Below are 25,101 nucleotides of genomic sequence, written 5' to 3'. Positions count from 1 at the left end.
ACGCGAGGTCACGCTTTCAGGTGAAAGGTGAAAAGTTTAAGGGGGAATACACATGACAAGTACTTTACACAGAGAGTGATGGGTGTCTGGAATGAATTTCCAGCAGAGGTGGTAGAGATGGGCACGGTAGATTCAGTTAAGATGCATCTGGACCGATACATGGGTAGGTGGGAAGCAGAGGGATACAGACGCTTAGGAGTTGGGCGACAGGTTTAGACAGTAGATTTGGATCGGCTCAGGCTTGGAAGGCCGAATTACCTGTTCCTGGGCTGCAAATTTTCTGTGTTCTTTGACTCTCCAAAGAGCATCCCACCCAGACCCATTGCCCATACCCTATTCCATGACTAACACACCTAACCTGCACATCTCTGAGCACTATGGGTAATTTAGCCTGGCCAATTCACCTAACTTGCACATCTTTGGACTGTGGGAAAAAACCAGAGCACTCAGCGGAAACCCATCAGACTAGAGGTGAACATGCAAACTCAACACAGACAGTCGCCCAAGGGTGGAATCGAACCTGGGCCCCGGCACTGTGAAGCAACTGTGCTAAACACTGAGTCATGATGCCACCCACCAGTTTGTTCCAGTATTTAAAAAAAGGATGTATAAAACCATACAATGTCGGAGCAGAAGTAGGCCATTCTACCCATCAATACTGCCTTGCAATTCAATGAGATAATGACTAATCCGAATTTTGCTATATGATCCATAAGGGGAAACAACATCTCTGCAGTGATCCTGTCAAGTCCCCTCATAGCGGTATATATTTCAATAAGATCTCCTCTCATTCTTCTAAACTGCAATGGGCACAAGACCAGCCTACTCAACCTTGCCTCCAGTAAAAATTCTTCCATACCTGAAATCAACTTAGTAACTTTTCTGGGATCATAATATATCAGAGCAGGAGTAGGCCATTCGGTCCATCAAGAACACAGCAAGTCAGACAGTATCAGGAGGTGAAGTCAACGTTTCGGGTGTAACCCTTCTTCAGGACTCGGGGGTGGGTGTAAGGGGAGGTGCAGATAAAAGGGGTGGCAGGACAGGGTGGTGAGTGGGGATAGGTGAAGGTACGATCTGGTTGGTCAATGGGAGGAATGAATCCAGTAGGGTGGCTGGGAGGAGTGGAAGGGAGAGGGAGGGGCAGGGAAGGGAGTTGGGGGGAGAGAAGGGAGGTTAGCGAGTTTTGAAAACGAACCTTCCAGCTCAGCGAGCAAACCTACATCCGGACAGGAGGTTATTTGAAATTGGAGAACTCAATGTTGAGTCCTCTGGGCTGTAGGCTGCCCAGACGGAAGATGAGGTCTTGTTCCTCCAATCTGCAGTTTGCAATGGAGGAGGCCAAGGATGGTCATGTCGGAAAGGGAGTGGGAAGGGGAATTGAAATGGGTGGTGACTGGGAGGTCTAGTCTGCCCCTGTGGACCTGGCTGCGATGCTCGGTGAAGCACTAACTAAGTTTATGGTCGGTCTCCCCGATGTGGAGCAGACTACATCGGGAGCACCTGATACAGTAAACTAGGTTGGAGGAGAGGCAGGTGAATCTCTGTCTCACCTGTAAAGACTGTTTGGGGCCCTGGATGGAGGCGACGGGGATGGTGTGTTGGCAGGTTTTGCATTTTTTCCAGTTGTAGAGGAAGGTACCTAGGGATTTGGAGGTTGATGGGAAGAGTGGCACAAACCTAGGACTGTTGAAGGGAACAGTCCTTGTGGAAGGCAGAGAGGGGTGGGGAGGGGGACTCTAGCCTTTCTGACCATAACCAAAACTCTATTTTTATACTTCACCCCTTCACATTAAATAACAACTTGTCATTTGCCTTTATCACTTGCTATACCTGCATTCTAAAATTTCTGTGATTCATGCACCAGACACCCAGTTCAACCCAAATGCCCTAGTTCTGCAATATAGTGTTACTGAAATAATATATTTTAATTATTCTTGTGAAAGTAGACATTTTATTACATCTGCCAATTTTTTGCCCACTTAATTTAAATATACTGTATCACAAAGTCCTTCTATGTCCTTTTCACAACATACTTTAGTATCCACTTTTGAATCATCACGAATTTAGCAATTGTACATTGGATCCTTTCACTACTGAAATGAATTATAGTTAGTTGAGGCACTAGCACAGATCCCTGTGGCAGTCTACTCATCACACCTGAAAATGACCCATTTTTTCCTACTTCTCATTTCCTGTTAGCTAACCAATATTTTATCCAAGTTACTCACAGCTCTAGTAAATTAAACATGATTGATCTTTCACATGATGATAGATTGCAATCCTGCTAGATTGCATTCAGATTTAAGTGCCATGCTCTAGCCTCTTTAACAATGGATATCCTTATGTCAAATGTGAAGCTAACCAGCTTGTAATTTCCAGCTTTCTATACCCCTCCTTTCTTGAATCACATTCACTACTTCCTAATTTAATGGGATCTTTCCAGAATCCAGGCATTCTGGAAAATAAAACCAATGTATCTACAATCTCAGCAACCACTTTTTTTATGTTCACTTTATTTAATATTTCCCTTTTAAGTACTTGCAGAAACTCTTAATGTCTATTTTTATATTTTTTTAACTAGCTTGCCCTCATTCTCTAATTTCTCCCATACCAACCTTGCAGCCATCCATTTCACCCTCTAACGTTATTTATCCTATACCAATTTGTTAGTGGCTGTGGTAGTAATCCTGAGATATTACCATTGAGACAATGTTTTTTAATTTAGCAACTAGCTGTTAATATTCATTCAGCACACCTTCCTCCTAGGTCTATGTCTTTTGTATCTAACTGGATCCTGCCCCTTCAGCTGCCAGCAGACGTGCCAAGCCCTGGCATCAGGCTGGCAACACAGACATTTGGACTCTTGTTCATAGATGCATATGTCCTTATGCCTGAGAGGGCAGTTCAGGCAGGAAGCCTCAATCTTTATGACTCCAGAAATGTTTCATCCCCTTGACTACACTGCTCCCTCCTAGCATTTCATCCCTATTAATTTGCCCTGTTTGAATGGCATACTGCACTGTGGTGTCTTAGTCAGTCTGATCATCTGTGTTGCAGAGCTTGCTTTCATCCACATATTAGGCTTGAAGTCCTTACAACCAAAAAAGATTGCAAAGGCTGAAGCTCATCCACTGCTGCCTATCGACCCTCATACTTGCCTCACTCACAATTGTCCACCCACCTGTTCTTGACCAATAAGAAAATGCTATCTTAAGGTTTGTGGTTGGAGTCCGGAACAAAGTATCTATGTAACTTTCTTTGTCTCTGACGCAGCAGTGTCTGCAACTCAGCGTCTAGCTCATAACTGAGCCAAAGCTATTTAATTTGCAAAAACTTACTGCTGATATGGCTGACCTGGATCATATGGATAGACAGGATTGCTCAGAATCTGCAGTCACATTGGGACAGGGAGGAAAGTAATTAAGGTCACATCAGATCAACTATCATGTTAATGGACCAGGTTCAAGGGACTAAATATCTTACTCCTGCCTTACTTCCTATGTTTTTTTTCATTGTTGCATGTAGAATATTTCTTTGCACAAACTGATTGCACTATTAACTACATGAGAGTGGTGACCACACTTGAAACACAATTCACTGATAATGTGTGAAATACTGAGGACATTAAAAAAAATTAAATCGCAAGTTTTAGGTTTAATGCTAACAATATTGTGCAATAGGTAATTCTGGAAAATGAGCAAATTCAACCAACCAGAATATAAACCTAACATCTCTGGACAATATTTGAGTGACACCAGTAATAATTATTTTTCACTACTATTCAGTAGTATGCTCAGGCTCAAGTTATGATTAAAACGTCAACCTAAATTTGTCAAGTATACAATCACTGGAATGGATGCCTGTTAAATATTTTTACAAGCTCTATCATTGTCAAATATACCTCTATATGTTTTATGTAAGTTACCACCTTGCAACTTTATTCAAAAGCCTACAATTACACTCACCTTCTTGTGAGCTTTGAGGTTAGTTTACTAAAGAGGTTTGTAGAACCTCGGCTTCGTGCTTGGGATAGGGGAGTGGCATCGTGAGACAGTGTTGGAGATGCAGGTGGTCCATTATACGTTGCATTTCGTCGTTCTCTAAGCTGGCCACCATGGAAAGTGCTGCGACTGGCAGTTCCTCTGGGGAAACGCAGGCGGTCAGGAGTGGTTGTGCTGCTGATACTATGGGTGGAGGTCACAGGTGTCCTCTGACCTGGAGCAGTGCTACAAGAATGCATACAGTTTTTAAAAAAAACCTGTTACTTGTATGTAATTAAGTAGTAGCAAAACATATTGGACATTAAAAATATTCCTGAGTAGACTACCAGTTCTCAAAATTTCTTTCTAGAGAAATAAAATATTATCAACTAACATCAGAAAAACTACTCACCGAAACAACTTAATAAAGAAAACTGTCTATTGTTGAAAATTTGACTTGGGTGAGAAAAATACCAAGTAACAATAATAGTTGTTCAGTAGAACAGGACTTTAGTGTTTAAAAAAAAAAGCATTTTGTCTTGCACTCATCAGGAAAAGGTACAAGAAACACCAAAGTAAAGGGAAAGCAACACTGATAGAATAGAATAAAGTAGCACTGTTTGGCTGGTAAGTAGACTCCAATTGGTAGAGGTGTTGCCATGGAGAATGCACTAGTTAGTGACCACTGACATTTAACAGCCAAACCTTGTTTTATTTTTAAATCAGAAAGATTGACGCTAATTGGTCAAGGCATTAGAAGAATATAACAATTACTGGAAAAGTAATAAAGTATCTTTTATAAATACTGAAGCTCTAATATTATTGCATACATATTGGGCATTAAAAATAGTCTCAAAAGACCACCTGGTCTCATAAGTTCTTTCTAATGAAATAAAGCTTTCAATTGACATACATGAGAAATCAACCAGAGATTGGTTGGGATCTACTTTATTGAATTGAAACAAGTGCAAGATAAGAACATTTTCTTTCTGCCTGAAAAGAACAGGGCCCTGCAAATGTTGTTTCCTGAGCACACAAGTGTGCAATACTGTATGCCTGACTAACAACCCTAAATCAGTTGTCCATCTAATTCTTCTCACACTGAGGCTTATTTAGCAAATGTTGTTGAATCGCAGAATTACATCTAATGTTGGACACTGCATTATGAGTTTTATAAGCTCAGGCTGGTTGGGTACTTTATTTCTTGCAAATAGCTGAAGGGATAGTGTTTGATATGACCAACCACCAATTTTTGGGACATATGACCTAACTACCCTGCACCACAATAGCATCAAAATTCATATACCATACTATTCCTTTGTAGAAGGCAGAATGTCTTTATGGCAGCATCCTGTTGGGGGTGAATACCACTTGTGTTGCTACTCATAGTCGCATCATGAAAAGCTAGCTCCATCGACTGCTCAAACTTCTGAGATAGACAGGACACTTTTCAGGAACCAAATTAATTGTCCTCAGGAATTTGTGTTATTTAGTGAGAATGATCTGCACAGGATGACTTTGATGCACTATTTCAGCATCAAACTTGCATAATTGAATAAATGGCTTGGGCCCTAGTTATGAGGTTGCCCTGGAATTGTAGGAAGCCAAATGCATATACTGACCAGTGAAGATAGGTTTGCAGGAAACAGTAGTAGAGAACCCCATGGCTGATTTCTCAACTAGAGCATCAAGAAAAGGGAGCAAATGTGTCTGCTCCATTTCAAATGTAAGTTGGAATGCAAGATGGAACCATTAAGACACGTAAGGAAGTTCTTACTTGCAGCTACAGTTTCAAACATAGCAAACATAACACCTACAAATTGGAAATACGAAAGTGGTCGTGGGTTAGCTATCATTCCATCAAAGATATATTTCTCACGGAATCCAATAAAAACACTTATGAGATCTGGGCCTACCAGGCATCTCATGGAAAATTATCTATTTAGGCACATGTAGCGTTGCTAAAACGGAACCCAACAAGGCAGGTTGAATTCATAAATTCAATGTTTACTGATTCACACAATGGTGACGGATCTATATGTTTCTGCAATGCAAATACATATGGCATCCTTGAATATGTTGGTGACAAGGCTAACCATATCGAATACCCACAGACCCTCTTGCTTTGCTATCAGAATGCAAGTCCAGCATGATCTTTGAAAATGTGAAAGAATTCTTAACCAGGCATGTGGAAAACTTGATCAAATCTGGTTGTAGCAAATAACCTAACCATTGGGCCAGTTCATGCTGTGCAGAACCAGTCATAAATAATATAGGGTATAAAGGTACATTACCTTAATAATCTTGGGCAGCCCATACTCATACGGTTGCATTGAGCCATGAGGGTGAACCCTATTGCATCTAACGTATCATCCTGCAGCTCATTGCTCTTACGGAAGTCCAGCAATGATGGGTCCAAATTTATACCCACTGGTCCTGTCGCTCAACCTGACCAGACAGCCTTACTTGAAAGCAAACTAAAAATTATTGTGTGGGAAAGGGACTATGCTGACAACAAATTCTTGATTGTCACTCAGGTTCACAGAGTGTGTACTGGAAAATATGTATGATGACAGATAACTCTTTGTAGAGTGTGTCCAGTTCTGGTCTCCCTATTATAGGAAGGATATTATTTAAACTGCAGAGGATTGAAAAGAGATTTACCACGATGTTGCTGGGGATGGAAGGTTTGAGTTATAAAGAAAAGCTGGATAGGCTCAGACCTTTTTGACTGGAACATAGGAGGTTGAGAGGTGAGCTTATAGAGATTTATAAAATAATGAGGGCATAAATAAGGTGAATGACAGGTGTCTTTTCCCTAGGGTGGGAGCGTTTCAAGACTGGGAACAAATTTTTAAGATGAGAGGAGAAAGATTTGGAAAAGTCACAAGCTTTTTTTTTTAAAACTGTGTGGTTTGTGTGTGGAATGAACTTCCAGAGGAAGTGGACTATGAAGGTACAGATAAAATGTTTAAAAGACATTTAGATAAGTATATGAATAAGAAATGTTTGGAGGGATCTGGACCAAGCACAGGTAGGCGGGACTAGTTTAGTTTGGGATTATGGTCGGCATGGACTGGTTGGACCGAAGGGTCTGTTTCTATGCGGTATGACTCTATGACTAAGTCTGTGACTTTGACAGAAAGAACTTGCACACACACCGCATCTGTTTCAACTCAAGAAAAGAAGTGACAATCATTCTCTGGTTTGTTTATTAGTGTAATGATTTGGCCAGTCAGAGTAAACTAGCCTGTTTGAAAACTTAAGGTTTGACAGTTAACACGGAGTCATCCACTGGTGCCTTCTCGATGGTAATACGTCTACTAATCAGCGTCCACTTACTAACCAATCAGCACTCTCCACTCCCACAGCATAAACACTGTTTCCCCTTTGGTACTTCTTGCGAACCATCCTGATGAGTGCAAGCCGAAATGTATTGACCAAATTATTTTGTGTAAATATCAAACTGCAAAATCAAATTCACAATTGCATAAAGATATGTATCCCTGGAAAGTATGCACGAACAATATAAATTACTGAATGCGTTTCTATTTACTGAATTTGACTAGAATAACAGATGTGTGAAACGTATTAGATTGGAAACCTATTTCACAATCACCCAAATTCACTTCAGATGGCCAGAATGGTATATGAAATTAAATAAATCTAGAAAAAGACAACATAACATTATAACTTTTGTGAACTGCTCATAACTGAAAACACTGGGATAGCTCCCTCAGATTAAGAGCTAAGAGAGAACCAGTCACTCAGAATTTTTATGATGCAGAAAGAGGCTGTTTGGCCTCAATCCCCATTTTAACTATCACCATCTTAAGCATTATCCTATGATATTTAAAAACTGTGGTCCTAATGAATAGTAATCACCTTCTTAAAGATAATTAATAATGGGCAATAAATGCTGGTCTAGCCTGCAAAGCCCACATCGAGTAAATGGATTAAAAAATATAATTTCTGCTTTGCAACCTTAATAACAAAGTTAATTCAGATTTCTTATTTGCTTCTGAAGCTGATGAATTAGTTCAAATTATTCAGTGAAGCTTGAAACAATTTGCAACTTAAGTGCAAACCAATGTTAAGTAGATATTTCAAGATTGAGTAAATATAGGCACTAAACCAGGTTGCAACTAAATCTGTGCAATTGTTTACAGATTTCAGAACATACATAGAGAAGTTAAATAAAAATAGAACAAGAAAGAAAATATCAGCACATTGATTTAGAGAATTATCCTCCTTTGCTTACTTAGGCCGGAAGTAATCTGCTTCATTGTCTATTGTAGGCATCATCTTGGTAGCATACCCTGAGCCTGACATGGACATTGACTTCTGATGTCGCAATCGGGCAGAAGTGGAAGATGTAGTAGAAGCGGATGTAGATGCAGGAGGAGATACATATGCAGACGCAGAACTAGTCGCACAAGCAGACATTTCTGTCAGGCTGTGATGAAGTGTGGTTGAGATAGAGGCAGAAGCAGACAGAAGTACAATATGGAGCACAATGTTGAACAAGTGCAAATTAAAAGAAAGCAAACACCATGCTGTTAAAGAAGCTAGCTGTGTTTTTACTTTTTAAATTAAAACAACAGAAAAGGCAGAAAAACAGCAGCTTGAAAACTGCAAAGCAGTAAAGTACTTTACTGTTATTTCACTACTATGTCCATTGTAATTTTTAGGCAACAACGCTATTCCAGCACATTTAAAAATCTATTTGAAGAGGTTTTTAAAGACATATCAGAAAGTTTTTTTTAAAAAACCTTCCATCATTACAATACGGATATTATTGGTACAGATAAATTCTTCTAAAATAAAATCAATTCTGAACGATTATCAAACATTGTTGACTATCTAATTACCTGTTTTCCTTTCCATTTTGTAATACTGAATGCCTATCTACGTTTGTTCTTTCACTGCAGACGTATGTATTTCGTCGGGTCATTCCTCCAGACACCATGTTATTCTGATAACAGACAAATAAGCATTGATTTTTTTCAAAATGCTTCTCTGCTGATTTAATAATCAATTCTTTCCTTTTATGCTTCTGCTATGATTATGTGCGCTCTGAAGTGCTGACCTCTAAGGTAGCAACCAGATACATTCAATAATGAGCAAGAATGAGGTGGACTTCTCCCAGCAGATTCTGATGCATTCCACTTGATCTAGCAATCTGGCCTATAAACTGGCAAAGCTTACTTAAAAGTATTGGGTATTATTTGGAATTCTGATCTGTGACCCCTTGCATTCACTGCTCAATGCTCTATTGCCACAGGGTGTTTCATTAAAAATGTTTGTAATCATATAATTTGCAATACTGTTTTCAGCTTAGATTCAGTTCTAGTACCGTAGCCTGAGAGTCAGAAGACTGTGGATTCAAAAAGTATAAAGACTTGAGTACATTGTCACCCATTTTTCCATCTTATTGAATATAAATATGCTATAGCACAATTTGAAACAGAATAGGATTGTTCCTTTTGCTCTAGTCAAAGTTTATTTCTCAAATAATATCTCCAAATAGATTACTGTATATGGTTAGATATTTCATTGTCCCAGTAACTGTATTCCACAGATATCTATAATTGGTTGTGGAAAGTTCAAGACATCCTGAGGAGGTCTTTAATTCTCCCTTCTTTGCACATTACATCAGAACTAGTGATAAATATAATTTTACAGTATAATTGGTATCAATATACTTACACTAGTTACAACAGAACTCTTTTTGCGATCAGGAATCTCTGCTTTGTTTGGGTTGTTAGCACTTCCCAACTTCGGGCTAGAAGGAGTAATTCCTCTTCCTCCTACAGCAGTGGTGCTGGACTTCCTTGACTGAACTTCCTCCTTTAAGTCACTATCTGCAGTGCTAGTTTGACTTCTCTTTGGATAGGATACCACAGGTGGAATAGAAGGTCCAGCTTCAAAAACAATAATTCTGATTAAGTCTTTCACAATCTGTAATTAGTCTTGCTCAGATATTTATTAAAATAATTTATTTGGATATGCAATGTCAGATACATACTATTTATCAGGTTTGGTAATATACTGTTGTGGATTTTTGGCAATGAAATGAGCACCTTCACCATTAGCTCTTATGATAATTTTTAAAATACACTAGTTTTCATAGGTGCTATACATTTTCTGCTAATACAGTAAGGTAAGAATAAAATACAATATTTAGTTTAATATATAGAACAATCAAGCACCCATACAAAGATGATTCTGCACACTTACCATGATCACTGTACCGTCGTTGCTTTTGATTGGCTGATATACTTCTTTGGACCTTGTGGTGGGAAGGAGATTGTCCGGTACTATTATTGAGGTCACTGCTTGGCCTGATCTTAGCTAAGGAAAGGTTACTGCTGGAGCTTGAATCACTGACTTCCAACTGAGAGGGTAATGAAGCAAATTTAGTTCAGAAGCAAGCAAAAGTGCCCTAAAAGTATTACTATGACAAAACTAAGTTCCGGTTTGGTGTATTTCAACCATATTCCCATCCACAATCTACAGCGACTACAAATGTACTAATGGGATATTTAAGATGTGGATATTGAGGCCTACGTACTAAGTTAAAAAAAATCTGCATGCCTATTTTAACATGAAACCAAGATTACAATCATGGTCTGAGGAATATCATTTCAACATGAAACTTCAATAATGAGGTTAAAATTTAAACATCGCACCACACCAGATTATAGTCCAATAGGTTTATTTCAAAGTACAAGCTTTTAGAGCACTGCTCCGTCATGTTGCTAGTGGGGCAGGATCATAGGACACAGAACACAGAATTTATAATAAAAGATCAAAGTGTCATACAACTGACGCGATGTATTGAACAAACCTAGATTGCTGTTAAGTCTTTAATCACTTAGAATGGAGATACAAGTTTCAATTGATTAATATGTAAATCCCAGAATTTCTTTCAAGTCACAGCCCCAAGACAACTTAAGGTTTTATCAGTATTTAAATAAAGATGACATCTCAGCTCAGACAATACATTAAAAGGTGTGAGATCAGAGTCTATCTGTATCCCAACCTTGAGTCAAACTGGTTCTATTTCCAAAGTAGGAATTTATAAAATGTCACATGGACTGACTGCCTAGAGATAGTGTGCTTTTTGAACAAAATAGAATGTATCTGCAAGTGCAAATTCACCCCACAGACTTATAGGTGTGTACACATGCATGTGAGAGTGAGGGGGGGGGAGAAGAGGGAAAGCGTGTGCATTGTGCACGTATGTGCGTGCATGGGAGAGAGAGAAAGTGTGTGAGTGTGCATGTACACACTTGATAGTGTTTGAACGAGTGTGACAGAGTATATGCCTATGAGAGGGTGCGTACGTGAGTGTGACAGAGAGAGAAAGAGTGATTGTTAGAGAGTGTGAGAGAGAGATTATGAGAGAGGATAGTGTATGAGTGTGCTTGTCTTTGAGACTGTATGGCGTGGTGGGATCACCTGTCGTGTGACATGTACCCAAGATTCTGGTTCAGGCCATTCTCATGGGTATTGAACTTGGTTATCAGCCTCTGCATTTTTGTGTATCCCAAAGTTCTCCTTGACCGATCAAGGATCTTTGGGTGACTCTCCTCCAAGATGGATTTCCAGATGCGCAACAATGCAAAGTTGCCGAGCAGAGATTGATAGCCAAGTTTGGTACCCATGAGGACGGCTTCAACCGGAATCTCGGGTTCATGTCACACTATAGGTGACCCCATCACACTATACACTCTCACACACCCTGTCTCATACACACGTTCTCTCTCACGCTCAGAGGCATATACTCTGTCACACTTGTGCACATATTCAATCAAGCATGCACAGTCTCTTACACACACACGGTGAATGTGCATTTGCAGATACATTCTATTTTGTTTCTCAAAATGGAGGAAGGTGACCAGTGGTGTTCCACAGGGATCGGTGTTGTTTGTGATATACATAAATGATCTGGAAGAGGGTACTGTTGGTATGATCAGCAAGTTCGCAGATGACACGAAGATTGGTGGAGTAGCAGAAAGCATAAGGGACTGTCAAAGAATACAGGAGAATATAGATAAACTGGAGAGCTGGGTGGAAATATGGCAGATGGCGTTCAATCCAGGCAAATGTGAGGTGATGCATTTAGGCAAGTCTAATTCTAGAGTGAATTATACAATGAACGGAAGAGCCTTGGGAAAGGTTGATGAGCAGAGGGATCTGGGAGTGCAGCTCCATTGTACCCTGAAGGTTGCTGCACAGGTGGAGTGGTCAAGAAGGCATATGATATGCTTGCCTTCATTGGATGGGGTATTGAATATAAGAGCTGGCAGGTCATGTTAAAATTGTACAGGACATTGGTTTGGCCGCACTCGGAATACTGTGTACAGTTCTGGTTGCCACATTACCAAAAGGATGTGGATGCCTTGGAGAAGGTGCAGAGGAGGTTTACAAGGATGTTGCCTGGTATGGAAGGCGCTAGTTATGAAGAGAGGTTGAGTAGGTTAGGTTTGTTTTCATTAGAAAAAAGGAGATTGACGGGGACTTGATTGAGATTTACAAAACGAAGGGTATAGACAGGGTAGATAGAGATAAGCTTTTTCCCAGGGTGAAGGATTCAGTAACAAAAGGTCACACTTTCAAGGTGAAAGGTGAAACGTTTAAGGGAGATACACGCAGCAAGTACTTTACACAGAGGGTGGTGGGTGTCTGGAACGCATTGCCAGCAGAGATGGTAGAGGCAGGCACGGTAGATTCATTTAAGATGCATCTGGACAGATGCACGAGTAGGTGGGGAGCAGAGGAATACAGATGCTGAGGAATTGGGCGACAGTTTTAGACAGTAGATTTGGATCAACTCAGGCTTGGAGGGCCGAATGGCCTGTTCCTGGACTGTAAATTTTCTTTGTTTTTTTGTTCAAAAAGCACACAATCTGTAGGCCATGTGACATTTTATAAATTCCTACTTTGGAAGTAGAACCAGTCTGACTCAAGGTTGGGATACAGGTAGACTCTAACCCTCATACCTTTAATCATTGTCTGAGCTGTTTCTTTTATTTACTAATAAAACCTTAAATTATCAGAGGCTGAGACTTGAAAGAAATTCTGGGATTTACATACTAATCATTCGAAACCCGCATTCCCATTCTAGGTGATTAAAGACTTAACAGCAGTCTAGGTTTGTTCAATACATCACATCAGTTGTATGACATTTTGATCTTTTATGATAAATTCTGTGTCGTTTGATCCTGCTCCACTACCTACCTGAAAAAGTTGCAGTGGTCCAAAAGCTTGTACTTTCAAATAAACCTGTTGGACTATAACCTAGTGTGGTGCAATGTCTAACTTTGTCCACCCCAGTCCAACACTGGCACCTCTACTTCTTTAATGAGGGCTGAAAAATCAAATCTCATCCTCATAGCAGATCTCCAAATCTCCCTTTACTTTAAAAAGAAGAAAAAGTAACTGCAATAATGTTCACAACAGTAATTCCACTGGACAAATTGAGATCTTTCAATTCATTCTCACGTTAAGATCACACACGATTTTCAAAAATGCCTATTACACTAGCAATTCAAATATGGCAAAGAAACTGAATTCAATCTCTACAATACATGCACATACCCGTGTCTAAGCCAGAATGTATTATAAATAGCTTCTGGTTAGAGTTGTTATAAAAGCTGAAGCACGAAAGCAGTACAAGAGATAGGCACTAACATGAAAATTAAGTACTTACATTAAGTGTTTATTTCAGAATTTATTTTGAACTAGCAGTAGAAAATGGAATATTTTAATTTTAGCCATTCTATTCAAATTACTTTGAGCTAACTTTGATTAGAGACAATACTTTGAACAAGTTTGGACTGCAGGAAACCTTGGTTAATAACTTAAAGGCATCTGACAAGAGAGGTGGTGACATGGTGGTATTGTAATGGACCAGTAATCCAATAACTCAGGCTAATGTTGTATGGAGATGGGTTCAAATTCCACTACAGATGATCATAGAATCCCTACAGTGTGAAAGCAGGTTATTCGGTCCAACAGGTTGATACCAACCTCTGAAGAGCATCCCACCCAGACCCAGCCCTCTACCTATCCCTTTGATCCTGCATTTCTCACGGCCAATCCACCAAAGCTACATATCTTGTGCGAGAAAACCAGAGCCCCCGGGGGAAACCCAAGCAGGGAGAATACCTCTGTAGAGTTTGCACGGTCTTCCAAGGCTGGAATCAAAACAGGGTCCCTGGCACTGTGAGGCAGCAGTGATAATTACTGAGCCGCTGTGCTGCCCTTTGGTTCAATTTGAATTCAATTGATAAAAATTATAATGAAAAGCTAGTCTAACTGTGACCATGAAATCATACTTGATCATCATAAAAATGCATCAGGTTTACTAATGTCCTTTTGGGGTGGGTAGGGGGTGGAATTTGCCATTCTCGCCTGGTATGGCCTACCTATAACTCGAGATCCACAGCAATTTTAAATATCTCTGAAATGGCCTAGGAAGCCACTGTATCTAGCGGTGTTAAAGCCTCATAAAAAGAATTAAATCAGTTGGATCATCTGGCATTAACAGCACTATGATGTACCTACATCACATAAACCGCAGCAGTTCACCACATGCCCTTGGGCAATTAAGGAGAATAAATGTTGGACCAGATAGCGATGTCCAAATCCCATGAATGAATTTTTAAAAAGTTCCATACAAAAGACAATTAAAGTTGTAGAGAATCAGGGTAAACACCAAATGTATACTGTTTACAAGTTTAATCGTTGGCTGACAAGTAGGAAGTAACTGGTGCTTGTTAGACAGGTCATGTCAGAATTGGCAAGGTGGCTTAGGACTTGATGCTTTCACTAATATTGTAATTTACATGAATGCCTTGAATTCAAGAATTTAACGTAAAGAGGTCAAATTTACTGATGATATCAAGTTAGCATGAGGAGTGAATTCATGAGATAACTTATTGTGTAACTTATGAACTATGTTGTAGAATTAGCACAAAAACTGGCAGATCAAATTGAAAATAGACATGTAAAGACTATTGAACATTTTAGGAAAAATAAACTGCCTGTTTACTTCATGAATGTGTGCACTGAATCAGAGCAGCCATCAATAATATTTAGATGGACAGGAGGATACAAGACAAATATAGTCAAGATTAAACTGAGTACATCTTCAGCAACTTAATGACACAGGGTCATTTCCAAATTTACTCAAAGAAGAGCCATGTGGTTACCATCAAAGGGTTGAAATTATGAGGAGAGGCTTGGGTATTTCAGCCTGGAATGGAAGCACCTGAGATGAGGTCTTAGCATGTTAATATAGCTATGGAAATAGAATAGGTAAAACCACATTATTAGTAGGAAAAGGAGACCCAATTTAAAATATACAACCATAACAACACTAGCATTTTATACCATAGTCTCAATTGAATTATTGCAACTTCATTTTTAGAAAGTTGATTTAATAATTATGCCCTTTGGAAGTATAGAACTTGAGAATTGCTTTAAAACAGTCAATTTGTTGAAGCTGTTTTGTCTTGCACTCATCAGGACATTTCACAAGAATGCCAATTCAAGGGGAAAATGAGTATTTAGACTGCATGAGAGCAGACTGCTGATGGTTGGGCATTCCTATAACGTACCCATTAATGTTGATTAACAGTTACCATCAGGCTTTATTTAAATTCTAAACCGGACAGGTCATATCTTTCTCAACAAGATTGCTAGTTTTTGCTTCGGAGATGTTTCAGGGCGGCACGGTGGCTCAGTGGTTAGCACTGTTGTCTCACAGAACCAGAGTCCCAGGTTTGATTCCAACGTTGGGCGACTGTCTGTGTGGAGTTTGCACATTCTCCCTGTGTCTGCGTGGGTTTCCTCCGTGCGCTCCGGTTTCCTCCCACAGTCCAAAGATGTGCTGGTCAGGTGAATTGACTATGCTAAATTGTCCATAGTGTTAGGTGCATCAGTCAGAGGGAAATGGGTCTGGCTGGCTTACTCTTCGGAGGGTTGGTGTGGACTTGTTGGGCTGAAGGGCCTGTTTTCACACTGTAGAGGATCTAATCTAATCTAATTGATCCTGACAAGGCCAGCATTTATTCTCTATTTTTAATTGTCTCTTGAGTCACCTTCTTGAACCACTATAGCAAATGTGGCAGGGAGACAATGAGCCACAAATATAAAAAAAAAGGTGCTGAATTCAAATCGTTCACTCTTCTTAGTTTCTGATTTCAGTTTTGCTAAACCAACAGTTACTTAAAACTGTTGCATTCTCAACGTAAAATGGAAATTAGTTTGGGCAAGTGGGTCTATCCTGTATACCACACCATCGTTGTTAGCTCACCTGTCTGCTTTCTATGCAGTGCAGTTGTGACTCTGAATAGCATGAAATATGGGAGAAATTTACAGGGCAAAGTAAATAGAAAAAGGAGGAAAATCAATATTATTTGGCCACGATTGATTGTAAAGGTGTTGGGTTGGTAAAAGTGTTAGCATTCTTGCGTTCGAGTCAGAAGGTTGGGGTTCAAGCCCCATTCCAGAGATTCGAATAAATAGATCAGGCCAATAATTCAATGCAGTATTGAGGAAGACATGCATTTACTACCTTTCAGATGAAAAATTAGAACAGGTTAGGTCTCTCATCTGGGAGTTCAAAGTTCCATCTATTATTCCAGAGTAGCAGATATCAACATGCTGGCATTCTAAACAATATTTATCCCTCACTGACAAATGCTAGTAAAATAGATTTTATCTGGAAACTTATTGTTGTTTGAGAGGCATTTGAGGCAAAGAGCCTATATAAATGAAACCTTGTTCTTCTTCTTTATCCTTACCTCATTGGACTTTCGACCCAACAGCAAATACGTTGCAGTTATTTCATCATATTTCATTTTGGCAAGAGATTCCTGAATTTCCTCACGGCTATAACCCATTCCAACCATTAGATCTGTAAAGTTGAGATCAGATAGTTTTCAAATACCATTAGTGCCAAATACCTTCTGATAAAGAATGGTATTTCCATTCCATTCTTTCAAATTTAATCTTATCCTCAAACTACATGTTCCCTTTGTAAGTTTGCTTGCATTCCTCTCAACTGACAAATCTTAAAATGTTTGCACTTTCCTTCTCTTACTAAACCTGTTTTAGTTTCTATGCAAGACCAAAACATTTCTTCAATGCAAGTATGTGCTATTATGCTTTAGTACAGCACCCATCTATCATGAAGATAGATGTCTGAAACTAGATAAGCATGTAAGCCTAAAAATGTAACAGCACGTTAAGGGTATTCACATTGTTGCTCAATATGGCGCACTTCAACAACTGTGATCAAAATTAACTGTTAGTAAAAACACAAAATTCAGACCTGTATAAGTAAAAGTATCTCTGAAGTTGAGTTGAAGGTATGTTTTGTGAGGGAGAAAAGCAGAAGTCTTACTTTGTATCTAAACAATGCTACACCTCACTTAGGAAGTGCTTAATGGTAACATTGGACAAGATGGGTCAGGTAGAGAAAAAGGTGCTCCCCAAATTTTACTAAAAGCATTTGAGACACTGCATGGAATAAAAATTAATACAAACAAGCTATTGGAAGAGTTATTGGCTCCAAGGAAACTGAGGGAAACAATAATGACCATTGTGAAAGCTCTGATGACAGCGTGTATACTCGAGTGATAGCCGCATTTCCTTGACTACTTTTTAAGGTTAAATTTATGGGGTTGACTATTAGATGGATACTACTTTTGAAGGGCTGAAATTCATGCCTGTCAAAATTCATACTGTATCATTAGCAGAAGCCCAAACGATCTCTAAACGAATAAAAGAAAAAAAAGAATTATGGTAATTCTGAAATCCCGAAGCAGAACACAACAGCCAGTGGACTGGAAGACTGGCAGACTGGAAAGCTGGAATGGGACATGACAGCCAGCACACTAATTCATATATATTGATCTGTTATCTGTGAAGAACTAGGGGCAACCTTTACACAAGATATATGGAAAATTCCAGGTTATTTGGCCAAAAATAGGGGGTCGACATTTACATGAGATCGACTATTACTAGAGTATATACGGTAATTCTGCAATTCATCTTAGAAATATGTGTGGTGCTAGAGTATTGACGAATTCCAAACGTTATACCATTGATCAAAAAAAGGTGCAAAGGCTAAGGTTAACAACGACAGATTAGTTAATTTAATATCTTGGTGGGAAATATAAGTCTGGGACAAAATTAACAGACATTTGGACAAATGAGGTTGATTATGAAAAGCCAGCCTAGATTTCTAAAGACAAACAAAAACCGAAAGAACTTCAGATGCTGTAAATCAGTAACAAAAACAGAAATTGCTGGAAAAGCTCAGCAGGTCTGGCAGCATCTGTGAAGAGAAATTAATGCTTCGCGTCTGGTGATCCCTTCCTTAAAACCTTTCCTCAGTTCTGAGGAAGTCTCACCGGATCGAAGTGTTAGCTCTAATTTCTCTTCATTAATGCTGCCAGACCTGCTGAGCTTGTCCAGCAATTTGTTTTTGTTTGTGTTTATTAACAGCAAATTGTGCTTAACTAATTTACTTGAGACTTTTGATGAGGTAATAAAGGATGATGAAACTAATGCCGTTAATTTGTATACGGACTTTCTAAAGGCATTTGATAAAGTGCCACATATCAAGTCAGAAAAGTTAGAGTACATGGAATAAAACAGTCTGAAAGCAACATGAATACAAATTTGGCTGTGCAACAGGAAACAATGGTGGTAAACAATTTTTTTTAGATTGGAAGAAGATACAGCTTTTCTGGATAACACATTAATAACATACACAGAATACAAGGCACAATTTCAAAATTTGTCGATGATAAAACCTCATGCTGTGAGGAGGATTGAGAGGCCATAGATAGGTTGCTGGATAGGTGGACAAGTGGTAGATTAAAAAATCTAAAGAAGAGAAAAACTAAATGATTAATTTCTGTAGGAAGTCGGAGAAAAGGCAACATAAAATTAATCTGCAATTCTGAAGGATATAGAATTGCATAAGAAGATAAGAGTATTTAACTTTAAAAAAATGCTAAACTTGGCATTAAACAGTTGCTTTGCTTGAGATTTTGCTTTAGTGTACTGTGCCCACTTCTGGACACTACACTTTACAAAGGACATGAAGGAAAAGGTGCAGAAAATATTTACGAGAATGGTCCTAGAAATTAAAAAATTCGGTCATATGGATAGACTGGAGAAGCTGGGTTGTTTTCCTGAGAGAAGATTAAGAGGTTTGATAGAGGTGTTCAAAATTATGAGGGATGTGGACAGGAAGTAATTATTTCCCATTAGTGGGAGGTTTGAGAACCAGAAGACACAGATTTAAGATGACTGGCATATGGCAAAAGAAACACATGTGGCACATGACACTTCTTACTTAACAAGTAACTAGAATCTGGAATGCACTATGTGGTGGCAGATTCAATTCAAGCCTTCAAAGGAAAACTAGATAATTATCTGGTGAGAAAGAATTTGCTTAAGTAATTTCTTATCAGATTATGCAAAGGTTGCGACAAGAACAAACTGCAGTATCCACTTAAATAAAAAACAAACATCACGAGTGCTGGCAATCTGAAATAAAAACAGAAAATGATGGAAATACTCACTATCACAGAGCATCTGTGGAAACAGAAACAGGCTTTTCCAGTGAATGACCTTTTTATCAGTACTGGGAGAAGTCACAGATTTAAAAAATTATTACCCTGTGCAGTGCCAGGGAAATGAATGAGGAAGGGTAGAGGCAAGAACAAAGGGGAAAAAGGTGTAGTAAATTGGAATACAGGTTTGACTTCAATGACAAAAGAGATTATGAAGCAAGGCAAAAGGAAGTAGCAACTGGACAACCAGTCCAAGGAATTGGGATCAATGGATAAGTTTTAAGTTATTAAAATTAAACTGTGTCCATCATGTTGTAAACTGTCTAACTAAAAGATAAAGTGCTCATTCTTAAACTTTGCTGATTATCATATGAACAGTGCAGAAGAACTGAGGACAGAATAGTCAGAATAGGAATGTGGAAGTGAATTAAGATTGCAAGCCCCAGAAACTCAGTGTTGTGCTTGCAAATTTAAATGAGGAGTATGCAAGGCCAAGATAAACAGCAATATCAGGCAAAATTTGCATGATCACTATCCTCAACACCTCTGATTTAACTGTAGATCATCCTGAAATCATTTAACTGTATTTAATAACAGACAATTAAGTTTAATGAAATCTGAACTTTGAATATTTCTTCAGTGCCAAAATAAGATAAATAACAAACTCAACAGATTGGTTGTTTCACACTTACCTATTCTTTTAGAATCTGAGATATCCAGATCTGGCTCTACAAAAGGTCTAAGCTCATCATCATCATGACCCGCGTTAATCCACCGATCCTTCATGATTTGCTGGCAACAAAAGATTACAGAATAAATTCAATTTAATGACATTGAAAACAATCTCACTTAATCATCTGTGTGAAGAAATGTAGAACTAAAGGTGACCCATTGTTGCTGCGGCTCATCTTAATATATGTGCAACCGACAGTTGCCTTTCAATCATTTCTCCTCATTGTGTATAAAGGCAAAGATTCATGTTACATTGTGCTTTCATATGCATTAGCTGTACATTAATAATATATTGGAACAGAAGTTGGCTCTGCATCTGTGAGCATAAATAGTGAGTTTCAACTGGCTGCTTAATCACGCCAGTGAGATTTGTTTTCTAAAATTCATGCTGAGTATAATTTCTAAAGGACTCTCTGAAGAACGAACATCAAGGTTATGGATGCCAATCTTTTCTCCATGCTGCTGGCCCCTGAAACTTTTACTGTCTCCTGGCCAAAATCTCAGTCAAATTGCTCATTATCTGCATAAACACCACACAGGTTCTCAATAAAAAAGGCTTGTGCTAACAGCTCTTGATATAATAGTTCAGCCTGCTATATTTTTTCAGCTTGCTGATCTTAGCTGTTCCCTAAGAAAACACCAGCATATTTATCTAAAATTGTTGCACAGAATCAGATCGCTATTTCATTAAACTATCTGATCTAAATCTCTGCCTATAGTTCACATGAGAGTTCTTTAATTATTTCTTCTCATTCTATCCATGTATCCCTTTAATCCTGTATCCCAAACATAGGCAGCATGACCTTGTAGATATGGTGCCAACATTTGCAATGATACTAATTTGGGGGATGTAGCTAATAATATGGAAAACTGCATCAAAATCTAGTATTGCATAAGGGCAAAATATTGCATCTGCTGGAAACCTGAAAAAACAGAGTGCTGAAGAAACTCAGCAGGTCTAGCAACATCTGTAGAGAGAGAAACAGAGTTAAGGCTTCAAGTCAGGTAATATCTTCAGCAATGAAGAGGAGTCCCACTTTCTCCACAGATGCTGCCCGACCTGGTGAGTTTCTCTAGCATTCTCTGTGTTTGTTATCGTAATGCATATTGAGGATTGCAACATGAATGGATATATTTCAACATAAATTTAATAAAGCCAAGTATGAGTTGTTGCATTTGGTTTGGAGGAGTATGGTTACTCCATTTGAAATTATAAAATTAAATGCAGAGAGAAACAAAGATATTTGTCAATAATTTGCTAAACAATACATAAAGGAAATTGAAATACTGGAGAAATTGAAGAAATAATCCAGTGAAGCAAGCAGAATTGTGATTTAAGGAAACTTTGAGCAACCGAGACTCATTTCCTTGAAAGGCAGAAGACTAAGAGAAAACCTGATAGAGGTCTTTAACATTTTTTCAGAACAAGAGACAAAATAGATATAATAGAAAAATTACACAGAGCTTGAGAATTTGGAACCCGCTGCAAAAATGAGTGTTCAAGGAGATAGCATTGGCTTATTTAGGAGGAGACTTGGTGCATACATGAGGCATCCAAGATTACTGGGAAATGGGAACAGGGTGACAAAAAAATCATTACAGAAAGGACTTAGGAGAAGTGGAATAGGGCATGAAAAAGCCTTGGCGGGTAGGATTAAGGAAAACCCCAAGACGTGTTACACTTATGTGAGGAACAAGAGAATGGCCAGCATGACGTTAGGATGACCAGGGATAGTAAAGGGAAGTTGTGCCTGGAGTCAGAGGAGGTAAGGGAAATCCCTTAATGAATATTTTGCTTTAGTATTCACTAGTGAGAGGGATCTTGTTGTTTGTGAGGACACAGTGAAACAGGCTGATATGTTCGAACAGATTGATGCTAAGGAGGAAGATGTGCTGGAAATTTTGAAAAACATGAGGATAGATAAGTTCCCTAGGCTAGAAAGGATGTACCCAAGGTTATATTGTTGCATCTTTGGTGATGATACTGTCCACTGGAACAGTACCAGTTGATTGGAGGGTGGCAAACGTTAAGAAAGGGAAATAAGGATAACCTGGGGAATTACACAGTCAGTCTTATGGTGGTGATGGGCAAATTATTGGAAAGGATTCTGAGAGACAGGATTTATGATTATTCAGAAAAGCATAGTTTAATTAGAGATAGTCAGCATGGCTTTGTGAGGGGCAGATCATGTCTCACAAGCCTTATTGAATTATTTGAGGATGTGACAAGACACATTGAAGGTAGAATAGTGGATGTGGTGCACATGGATTTTAGCAAGGCATTTGATAAGGGTCCCCATGGTAGGCTCATTCAGAAGGTAAGGAGCCATGGGATACAAGGATGTTTGGCTGTCTGGATACAGAATTGACTGGCACATAGAAGACAGATGGTGATAGTAGATGGAAAGTATTCAGCCCGGAGTTCGGTGTTTCACAGGGTTCTGTTCTGGGACCTCTGCTCTTTATGATTTTTATAAATGACTTGGATGAGAAAAGTGTAAGGGTGAGTTAGTCAGTTTGCCAATGACACCAAGATTGATGGAGTTGTGAATAGTGTGGAGGGCTGTGGTAGATTGCAACAGGACATTGACAGGATACAGAGCGGGGCTGAGAAGTGGCTATTGGAGTTCAACCTGGAAAAGTGTGAAGTAATTCATTTTGGAAGGTCGAATTCGAATGCCGATTACAGGGTTAAAGGCAGGATTCTTGGCATGTGGAGAAACACAGGGATCTTGAGGTCCATGGCCATAGATCCCTCAAAGTTGCCACCCAACTTGATAGGGCTGTTAAGGCAGCGTATGGTGTGTTGGTTTTCATTAGCAGGGGGATTGAATTTAAGAGCCACGAGGTTATGCTACAATTGTATAAAGCCCCGATTAGACTACATGTGGAATACTGTGTTCAGTTCTGGTCAACTCATTATAAGGATGTGGAAGCTTTCGAGAGGGTGCAGAGGAGATTTACCAGGAGGCTGCCTGGGCTAGAGGGCTTGTCTGATGACGAAAGGTTGAGGGAGTTATTGCTTTTCTCATTGGAGTGAAGGAAGATGAGAAGTGACGATAGGGGTGTATAAGATGATCAGAGGCATAGATAGTGTGAATAGCCAGGGCAGAAATGGCTATCATGAGGGGGCATAATTTTAAGGTGATTCAAGAAAGGTTTAGGGGAGATGTCAGAGGTAGGTACTTTACACAGCGTTGGGTGAGTGGAATGCACTCCCAGCAGTGGTAGTAGAGTCAGATACATTAAGGATATTTAAACAACTCTTGGCTAGGCATATAGATGATAGTAAAGTGAAGGGTATGTAGATTAGTTTGATCTTAGAGTCGGATAAAAGGTCAGAACAACATCGAGGGCCAAAGGGCCTGTACTGTGCTGTACTGATCTATGTTCTATGTTTTAAAACTCATGTGAAGTATGAACAGATAATTGGACCAATGGTCTGTAAACAACAGTAGTCACATATGGATTTCTGCGGACACAGCTACCCAGTTCCTACTATTCAAAACTCTTGACCTTTACTATTTTCTGTGTTGCAGCCATCTTTAAGTTCATTGTGCAACCTTGGCTCCACATGCCCTGATTGCTTCTCCCCTGACTCCACATTCCTCGGAAATTATTTAACCTTACTGAAAGCCTTTAAAATAAGTGTAGCACATTTGTCTAGTCCGTTACTACATTGCAAAGCCAACAAAGTTACTAACAATATTTCCTGTTATAACTTTTGTTTAAAATATAGAAGCTTTTAGCAAAAGTTAGATGATCTTTCTACCAATGCATTTAAGTGACTATTCTACAGCTTGCTGGATCAGTTCGTATTCCCTTTCTGAAGATAGAAATTACATTTGCTGTTCCTCTGCGCTGGCACAATTCCTGCCTTTAATGATTTTTTAAAAGATTTGATCCCAGGGCTTCTGATATTTCCTTGCGAATTTTTTTTTTGAATATCCATGATAAATCCATCTAGATTTGCCTTCCTTCCTTACTAAAATAAAACAAAGAACTGCAGATGCTGAAGATCTGAAACAAAAACAGAAACAGCTGGTGAAACTAGGTCAGGCAGTATCTGAAGCATCAGTTTTGAGGAAGAGTCATTGGACTTGAAATGTTAATTCTGCTTTCTTCCTACACATGTTGCCAGATCTGCGAAGTTTCACCAATAACTTCCATTTTTGTCTGTCTTCCTTACATTTGGCTAGTTTATCTACTATGACATTTCTGCCTAGTTTAACAGTGGTTATGTTGCTTTGGAAGACTTTTGCAAATCAAATGTTACTTCCTCTCTATTCAGTTCTTGAAAATAAGGGTGGAATTTTCTCCTCGAGAGAAGTGGCAGGGAAGGTGGTGGAAAGAGAAGATAATTGGGCAGATGAGCTCCAAGGAGATATCCAGCACCTTCCCAACACCACTGGAACTAAATACTGGGAAAAAAAACCTAACCTTCACCTTCCTGGCCAATGGCCAATATAGACCTTAAAAGCCTCTTCACTTCATCACCAAGAACAATTGTAATGCTGCGAATTGGTCAATTGGTAAAATGAAAAGACTTGTCTGCTAGATTTCTTTTTGGACAGTGAAGGGGAGTGGTTGCTGGCCTGCTTCTCCCCCACTTGTAACCATGTTTCCAATATTAGAGTTATATTTTTGTCCTGTCTTTTATTGAACACTTTTCACTTACTTTCTTGCCTTGACTTGCAGCTTCTTTCTTGACAGCAGTGAGTTACAATTAAGAGGGATAGCCACAACTCACCTCAATGATATTCAGCTGTCTATCATACCAA

General features: G+C 39.1%; 1 protein-coding gene across 18 annotated transcripts in view; it reads right to left on the bottom strand.

The window, feature by feature from the left end:
• Positions 1 to 25,101, bottom strand: part of mark3a (MAP/microtubule affinity-regulating kinase 3a) — a 175,037-nt gene that overhangs the window by 28,113 nt on the left and 121,823 nt on the right. For 11 of the 18 annotated variants that reach the window (XM_043697487.2, XM_043697490.2, XM_043697488.2 and 8 more), the window contains 7 exons: positions 20,281 to 20,380; positions 16,802 to 16,914; positions 10,224 to 10,380; positions 9,693 to 9,907; positions 8,855 to 8,958; positions 8,245 to 8,439; positions 3,969 to 4,229 (listed from right to left, as the gene is read on the bottom strand). In XM_043697487.2, coding sequence (XP_043553422.2) covers positions 3,969 to 4,229; positions 8,245 to 8,439; positions 8,855 to 8,958; positions 9,693 to 9,907; positions 10,224 to 10,380; positions 16,802 to 16,914; positions 20,281 to 20,380 — 1,145 coding nt within the window. The remainder of the gene's footprint in view (positions 1 to 3,968; positions 4,230 to 8,244; positions 8,440 to 8,854; positions 8,959 to 9,692; positions 9,908 to 10,223; positions 10,381 to 16,801; positions 16,915 to 20,280; positions 20,381 to 25,101) is intronic. The other 7 variants (XM_043697493.2, XM_043697497.2, XM_087989799.1 and 4 more) reach the window with 2 other exon arrangements.

The sequence above is a fragment of the Chiloscyllium plagiosum genome, unplaced genomic scaffold (genome assembly GCF_037043375.1).
Source record: "Chiloscyllium plagiosum isolate Xiang-an unplaced genomic scaffold, Cpla_swu_hap1 HiC_scaffold_8, whole genome shotgun sequence".
Lineage (NCBI taxonomy): Eukaryota > Metazoa > Chordata > Chondrichthyes > Orectolobiformes > Hemiscylliidae > Chiloscyllium > Chiloscyllium plagiosum.
The sequence above is the reverse complement of the archived record's forward strand: the minus strand, read 5'-3'. Positions and strand labels throughout refer to the sequence as shown.